The sequence below is a fragment of the Terrapene carolina genome, unplaced genomic scaffold (assembly GCF_002925995.2).
Source record: "Terrapene carolina triunguis isolate 2854851 unplaced genomic scaffold, T_m_triunguis-2.0 Scaffold210, whole genome shotgun sequence".
Taxonomy (NCBI): Eukaryota; Metazoa; Chordata; order Testudines; family Emydidae; genus Terrapene; species Terrapene triunguis.
Window position 1 is genome coordinate 27,009,961 of NW_020664561.1, and position 8,947 is coordinate 27,018,907.

Consider the following 8,947-nt stretch of genomic DNA (forward strand, 5'->3'; position numbering starts at 1 on the left):
AAATACATAATAAATAGCACATTTTATCTCTGAAGCAGACGACTTCTTAAAAATTGTAGACCAGTGTAATGTGTTCATAACAACGTTCATTGCTTTTAGAAAAAGAGAACACTAATTTACTTTGTGTGATCGCCATAACAAGAGACATGTTTATGAAATTTCATCAACTTTAAAAAATATGTTTTCAAAGATTTTAGGCATAACAGAGGATTTTATAGCTTACTAGGTACTGATTTTTCTGGAGGATTATCTTAAAACTAGTTCATCACGTAGTCAGAAATAAAGAAAGGGAAACTCTTTGTCCAGCTATTTGGAAGGAAAGGGGTGTTGTCCCTTTAAGGGCTCTCTTCAATGGGAGAAAAGGATGGACAGAAAGGACAGGAAGACTTTGGAAGCAAGTTTTTTTTACTATAGTAATTAAAATTAAAATGTGTATTTTAGATAAGGGTGGTCTTTTGAAGGATATATTTTAAAAACTGCATGTCTGAAGAGCCAAGCATTTAAGGCTAAAGATGATTGTGCATCAAAAAAATCTATGCAAGGATTTTTTAGAGATGTGATTTTATAATCTTCACCAATTCACTAATGAAATATTTTTAAAGCAAATTTTTAACTAAGGTCCTGTAGACTAACATGTTCTGAATAAATATTATAGTAATGCACAACTGTTTTTGTCAGTAAATTCAGAAACTGACAGTATATATCTGCAAAAAGAACAGGAGTACTTGTGGCACCTTAGAGACTAACAAATTTATTAGAGCATAAGCTTTCGTGGGCTGAAGTGGGTTGTAGCCCACGAAAGCTTATGCTCTAATCAATTTGTTAGTCTCTAAGGTGCCACAAGTACTCCTGTTCTTTTTGCGGATACAGACTAACACGGCTGCTACTATGAAACCAGTATATATCTGGGGGTTGGCAAATGCCTGTTAAATGGCTTCATTACCACTTGAGTGGCTCTTTAACAGTTTCAGTATTGTGCTAATAGGTCTGGAAGGCTTTTTCACTTTTAAGTTACTAGATCCCCTCCGGAGTAAGAGTCACCAGGCTGCTGTGGGAGCCTGCAGGAAGGGTCAGAACAGGGAAAGGAAGAGCTGGGAGGATGGACACTACGGCTGTGGCTACACTCAAAACTTCAAAGCGCTGCCACGCGAGCGCTCCCGCGGCAGTGCTTTGAAGTGCGAGTGTGGTCTCCCAGCACTGCAGGTACTCCACCTCCACGAGGGGATTAGCTTACAGCACTGGGAGTGCGCCTCCCAGCGCTGGGGCACTGTTTACACTGGCGCTTTACAGCGCTGTAACTTGCTGCGCTCAGGGGGGTGTTTTTTCACACCCGAGTGAGAAAGTTGCAGCGCTGTAAAGCACCAGTGTAGCCATAGCCTAAGACTCAGTGGTGCCCCAAATTTTCAGGTGCCCTACGCAGCCGTGTATGCCTAAGGACGGCCCTGCAGCCAATTACTGGGAAAAACTGTGTCAGATTTTGGCAGATAAACCAAACCAAAACCCCCAAAACACTATAGTGTAGTCTGAGCAACTACTACAATTTTGAAATTTGCAGGATCAAACCTTGAGGTCTTACCCAGGCAAGTTTTCATTAAGGTCAAATGGGATTTTGCCTTAGTAACAACTGAGAAAAAAACAAAGGAGATCAGAATTCAGCACATTCAAGAGCACTCTCTCTCAACACTATTCTTGTTCTTCGTGTCTCATTGTCATTCCAGCAAGGAAACCATGCAGCATTCAAGAACAAAACTGAAATCTTTCCTATGAAACGTCCTATTTCTCTCAGAAGAATACGATAGATGAGGCAGCGTGTTTTTCTTTAAAGTCACTCTTCTCATTTATGCCTCCTGCCACTACTATAGCACAAACAAACAAAAACAAACAAACAAGCCCCTCTTTAGAGCTCGGAAGTCTAAGTTTGCTTAGAAAATGTAACAATTTGAAGTTAAGAGAAGAAGTGGATTTGTTCAACATGGAATTAGGGTTTTTGAAATATCCTGATTATACTGAAACTTAAATCCACGTCAATATTGCTACCATGCAGAATGTGCTGTTAAGAGCTAAAGAAGTGTTGGCTTTTTTTATACAGACTGATTTTCCAGAGATTTATGGTATTTTGGCCTTATATAAAACCTTAAGGACTCTAAAATGCTTTACAAAGGTTATAAAGGTTCAATATTTAGTTGAGCTAAAAAATTCTACTGTCAAAATTATCAGCTGACATTTGGTTTGGACAAAATATAAACTGATGGTTTCAATTTTAATAGATTTATGGTTTACAGTAGCTAAGAAATGAAAAAGGATCCAGTTTAATATGTGCTCATCTGATGTATGCTACTAGTTAGTCAGTGGAACTACACTGACTTCCTCAGCTGAGGTTCTCTCCCAAAAAGATGATTTTTTAATTTTAAAGTTAGATACCATAATTGCCTGCAAAATGTCATGATTTTTTTTTAAAACAGCTAACAGAGAAACGTTTAAATTAACTATTGAACAAGTACATTAGCTACTTTTACTAAAGTTTTAGGTACAATATTTTCGTACTCACTTCAATGGTACTTGCCATTAGATGGCCTCGTAATGTGAATGCAACTCTATGGAAACTAAATGGCACTGTAAAGAACGAAGTGAACCAACTACCCGACAAACTGAGACAACAACCACCACAGTATGTATTTCAATTCAGGTTGTTTTACTCAGAAGAAGCAATCAGATACTTGGAAGATGTTTCACTAATGTGAGCCAAGAATGTGAATAGTTACAGCTATTTTCTGCACTGTTTACAATATAACATTGCTATCAATTTATAAAGAATTACAAAGCAAAGTTGCAACAAAAGTACATTTTGAACCTAGGCCACGCACAAAGCAGCTTTGTTAGGAGAGCTGCAATAATCAAGAATGCCCTCCTTGTGCATTTAAGTTACCATTAATATTATGTTAAAGGTGCATTCAATCTTATAAACAGGTAATACGGTTGAACTGTTAGTAATTACACATGAACATTTTCTAGTGTTCCTCAACAGACCCATAACTAAACAAGAACTTCAGGATTCTCAAGCTGAAGTAGTATAACCACGTTATTTTCAAAAGTATAGACATTTATAAAAGCATTAAAAAAGGTAGCATACTAATAAATTCCAAAAATAAAATAGAATTCCATACTTTGGAAAAAAAAATCTGACAAACTGAAGTCTTATTCTGGAAAACCACTCACTAAAATATACCCATAACTTCTAAAAATTGTTCTTTTACTTGGTTTACAAAGTAGATACAACAGCTACTCAATACCAAACTGACTTTCATCCCCAAAACTATCTTTCAGAATCTAATAATTGCTTATTCTCAGCATAACATTTTAAATGCAATTAAAACATTTTCCATGATTAGTGTTCCTTTCCACCACTAAGACAACTAGTCGTAACTCTTCATCTGATATCTATTTTTTATTAATTATTCTGCACAACAGCAAGATCATGCATTTCTAGGCTAAACAGAAAACTCTTTGGCCTCTGAATTATTTAAAGTTTTTATTGTGTAGGACACTGACCTAATTAAACGTCAAAACTAGATCTGAGGAAATTAGTACACAGTACCATAAAAGCTCAAAAACAGATAACATTTTGCCTAAACTGGGTGGAAGAATTTAAGCATGGAAATTGCATAGAGCAGCTAGTACAGTTTATTATATGCTCATACCCTAGTGACTTAGAAAACATTTAACAGCCAAGCAAATCTCTAGTACAATGAGAATTAATACAATGTCAAAACAATATTTTCCTTGAAAAGCAAAATCACTAACATTGGCAATTAAAAATAATATCCCCCAACAGCTATTTCATTGGCAATACTAAAGTGCAGATAGATATCTAGGCAAAACACTGAGCTGAAGAACACTTAATGTAACTTTTATATTATGAAACATTGATTAAGGAGTTAGTAGGTAACAAAACATTTTATAAAACCTGAACAGGAACAAAGTATTTTTGAAAGCTCCACTGGATTGCTTTTCAGGAGAACCAGAGTAGTGTAGGCCTTAAGTAAAATGAGTTCACAAAATTGTACTGTACCTGGTAGTCTTTGACATTCCACAACTTAAGCAGAGTGACATAATAGACATACTTAGCTTTTGTAATTAAATACAATGTATGCCTGGTAGCCGGTAAAGATGCTGAAGAAAAAAGATGTGTCAACCATGGAGTTCTCCCCAGGCCCAACTTTCCAGACTGGATATCCATAACACATGCAGTACTTTTATGTTTTGAGAAGTTGAAGAACTGCTATTTGTTCTGACACAGAGCCATCTTCTTTCATTTTATTGCACAGTGTATGTGTTCAACGTTGTTTGGGAAAAGCCAGAAATGATTATGTACAGTATGTCATACCATCAGCAACAAAAGATTTAAGATTTAACACACTTCATTGGGTAATCTTAACTAATCCTATCCCAAGAGGTCCTCTCCGGGCACCTCATGTTAACTGACACATCCAATTAACTCGACGTGTAGAAAATATGGTGCTCCTCAATGCTAAGACTTAGAATGTCACACATTCACCTAAGTTTCTTTAGATTTTTAGCTTACAATGTTTGCAATGGTCTTTGTACTGGAGTTTCATATTCTTGAGAAATAAGCTATGTGTACTGCTTGACTTCAATTCTATAAACTGAAATCTAGCTATCACTACCTTCATAGTAAATGAACATTTCGCTTGGATATTATGATGTACTTGGCAACTATGCATTAAAACCACAGAAAAAGGCACAAGGAGGCCAGAGGCATACAAGGGAGATAATTTAAGAAAGAGTGATATAAATCAGAAATAAACCATTTAAAATATTTTTTCTCTCCTGTCATGCATCCAAATAATTTTACCCTACACAGGTTCCTTAGCAAATAAAATATTGTTTGATGAAACATCAGTTCATCAAGGAACAAAATACAAACCTTTCCATAACAATTGTTCTTTGAGATGTTTTGCACATATCCATTCCACTGTAGAGGTATGTGTGCCCTGAGTACAGTTGCTGGAAATTTTTCCCTCAGTGGTACCATTAAGTCAGCTCTGGCACCCTACTCTTGGAGATCACCAAGTAAGAGCATCTTGAATGGGGTCTTGCATCAGGGGGAATCTCCACAGGTTCCAAAAGGGCCACTACATTGGCATTGGAAAGTGACCACTAGGCCAAGTGCTCAATGGTACTCCTGTGCCAGGGACCACGGTGGGGTAGGGATGCGTGGAGGAGTGGCAGAATCTATTCATCGGATGAGAAGAATACAACCGAATTTCCGACTCCGAAAATGAGCCTTCTTCCAGGGACCATGGAAGTGAGGCTCCCACTGGTGCTGGAGATTACTCCTGGGGCAGGGGGGGCGTGCATCAGGGCCAGCTCTCGACGGTACCATGCGACCCAGTACCAGATGGCAGCTGGGTGCTACGTGATCCCTCCTGCCCGCAGGCCCCGGCACCAGCGACGGCAGTACCAAGAGGGCCACCAGGTCTCTGGCCACAGTGAATGCCTCTGGAGTGGATGGAACCACGACATTGCTGATGCCACACTGTCCCTGCAGTGCAGACAGTTCATCCGGGACCAGATTCAGCACTGGCTGCATAGGGGTTGGAGTCAATGGTGCCACCTGCAATGCCGAGGCAGAGGAGTGGCCTGACTTAGGTTGCACTGCACTCTGCTCCCCGTGCTTGGACTTCTTCAGTGTTGGAGAATGACCCATCTTGGTCAGCTGCTCCTTATATCTCTTTCTCGGCATTGAGGATGGCGAATGGTGCTGGGACTCCTGTACAGCGGGAGGAGGGCTCTACATCAAAGCTAATGTGCTCGGTGCTGAGTCCAACCAGCTTGGCTCAGAAGAAGGTCTGAGCACCGTTTTCATCAATAGAAACTTTAACCTGGCCTCCCAGTCTCTCTTCATATGAGATTTAATCTTGCTGCAGATCTGACAGCAATCCCTGATGTGAGCCTCACCAAAGCACTTTAGACAGCTAGAGCGCAGGTCACTCAAAGGCATAGCCTTGTTGCAGGAGGCACAGGGCTTGAAGCCTGGTTACCGAGGCATGCCTCGGCACCAGGAACGGACAAAACTCCCTTAACTGATGGAGAAATGCCAACTACAGTATCTAACCTAAAAAACTGTTACTAACCTTTCCATAACTGTTGTTCTTCGAGATGTGTCGCACATGTTCATTCTGTTGTAGGTGTGTGTGCACCCCATGCACAGCTGCCGGAAATTTTTCCCCTAGTGGTATCCGTCGGGTTGGCTCTGGAGCCCGCTGGTGCCACATGCTCATAGCGCCAGTATAAGGGGCTATGCTGACCCTGCACTCCTCATTTTCTTCTTACCGACCACTCCAAGAGTAGGGCTAGCAGGTGGGTCTTGGAATGGACATGTGCAACACATCTGAAAGAACAGTTATGGAAATGTTAGTTAACAGTTTTTTTCTTGTTGGAGTGTTTGCACATGTCCATTTCATTGTAGGTGACTCACAAGCAGTTGCGTTGGAGGTGGGCTTGGCGATCAAGGACAAGCCAACTGTAGTACTGCGCGGCCAAAGTGTGAATCATCTCTGACCTGCTGAGTGATGGCATAATGCGTCGAGAACATGTGTACCATAGACCAGGTGGGTGGCTCTACAGATGTCTTGAATCAGAACTTGAGCCAGAAAAGCTGTGGAACAGGCCTGAGACCTTGTGTAATGAGCAGTCAGGTTTGGTGGAGGGGAAGTTCCCGCCAGGTCATAACACTCTCGGATCATGATGTGATCCGAGACAAAATCCTCTGTGCAGATTCAGGGAGGCCTTTCATCCTTTCGGCTACTGCTATGAAGAGTTGAGGCAATCTACAGAATAGCTTAGTCCTTTCAATGTAGAATGCCAAAGCCTACCTCATGTCCAAAGAATGCAGGCATGCTCTTCTCTGTTCACATGAGTCGTGGGGTAAAAGACTGGGAGAAAGATTGGCTGGTTACAGTGGAACTGGGACACTACTTTTGGAAGAAATTTTGGATGTGGCTGTAGCTTGACCTTACTTTTTAAAGAAAATTGTGTATGAAAAGCTCTGCGGTGAGGGCCCGAATCTCTGATACTCTCCTGGCCAATACAATGACCACCAGAAAGGCAGCCTCCCAAAAGAGGTGTAATAATGAGCATGTTGCTAGTGGCTCAAAGGGGGAGTCTGTCAGCTTTGAGATGACAAAGTTCAACTCCAAGGGAGAAACTGGGGCCCTTACTTGGGGAAATGCCTTCTCCAGGCCTTTCAGAAAACAGCTTACCTTCTCATGAGAAGAGAGAGGGACTTACTGTCAACTTTGGGATGGAACACGGAGATGGCCGTCAGATGAATCTCAATTGAAGAGAGGGCAAGGCCTTGGTGTTTCAAGGATAAAAGGTAATCCAAAACAATTTGCAGGGATGTGCACTCTGGTGGAACTCCTTGCTGTGATGACTGCACAGAAAATCGCTTCCATTTTTCCCAGTAAGTTGCCCTCGTGGAGGGCTTCCTGCTGCCCAGCAGAACTTTATGCACCTGCTCGGAGCAAGCTAGTTCCTCAGGGTTTAGCCATAAAGATTTCAGGTCTTCAGATGCAATGCGCTGAGGTTTGGATGAAGCTGTGGCCCACATGGGTGCCAGGTTTGTATAATTTTTGATGGTGCCCAGAACGGGTCCAAGCAGAGCCATCCCGTCGATAGGACGGACCAGGGTAACCGCCTCAGGCCCCATGCTTTGGAGGGCACCGCTCTTCAGGGGGACGTGGGGTCCAGGGCAGCCTGGGAAGCTAGTGGGGGAGGCCTGGCGCCGGCAGCAGCGAGCGACCTGGCCCCAGCCCACCCCGCTCCGCTGGCATCACTCGGGGGAGGAGGCGGAAGCTGGAAAGAGGAGGAAGCGGGGGTGAGGGCTTGGGGGAAGGGATAGAGTGGGGGTGGGGCGGAGCAGGGGCGGGAAGGCCGAGCCCCCCGCTAACCCTCCAGGCTGCCCTGGACCCCGCTTCCCGCTGAAGCACGGTGCCCCCCAAAGCGCGGGGCCAGGGTGGTTGCCCTGGTCCGTCCTATGGATGGGATAGCTCTGAAAATACAAGCCCAAACATTGGTGGAGCCGGGCCCACGTTCCTGAAAATTGGTGGAGCATGGGCACCACAGATCCATATAACTCGCCGCCTATAGTGGCCCGTAGTCCTGCATGATCAGGATTGGAATAACGAGAGACTGTTCAGAGGCTCCACGGACAGCCATAGTAGTGGGGAGTACCAATGTTCCCTGGGCCCCGGTGGAGCTATTAGGATGACCCAAGCTCAGTACTGCTTGATCTTCATCAGAACCTTGTGAATCAACGGGATGGGCGGAAAAGCGTACAGTAGGTGATTCGAACGTAACAGGAGAAAAGTGCTGATGAGAGACCCTCAGGGAGCAGAATTGCTGACACTTCCTGTTGGTATGGATGGCAAACAGGTCTATGTGGGGAACTCCCCACCTACGGAAAATGTCACTGGTGACATCCAGGTGGAGAGAGCACTCGTGGTGAGCAGAGAAGGACCTGCTCAGGCGATCTGCAAGAAGATTTTTTCACCCCTGGAATGTAAGACGCTTCGAGGCCTATCGAATTTGCTATGCAGAATTCCCAGAGACAGACTACCTCTTGACAGAGTTCCTCCGTCTGTTGATATAGAACATGGCCAAGGTATTGCCCGTAAAAACAGAGATAATTGTGTTTGTGATGTGAGGCAAGAATGCCTGGCAAAGCCAGGCAGACAGCCCCGGTTTCCTGATATTGATATGGAGCAAGAACTCCTCTCGAGACCACAGACCACATCCTAGCACTGAGATGTCAGTGATCAGATGTGCGGATGCTCAAGGCCTCGCGAAAGGTACCCCCATGCTGACCACACTGCGGTCTAACCACCACGTCACCGAGTCCAAAACTTGCGGAGGTATCGTGAGA

General features: G+C 43.4%; 1 protein-coding gene across 1 annotated transcript in view; it reads right to left on the reverse strand.

Moving 5' to 3' along the window:
- Positions 1-7,633, reverse strand: part of LOC112115873 (G-protein-signaling modulator 2) — a 35,463-nt gene extending 27,830 nt beyond the window's left edge. The window contains exon 1 of the mRNA XM_029912364.1: positions 7,284-7,633. Coding sequence (XP_029768224.1) covers positions 7,284-7,633 — 350 coding nt within the window. The remainder of the gene's footprint in view (positions 1-7,283) is intronic.
- Between the last annotated feature and the right edge of the window lie 1,314 nt (positions 7,634-8,947).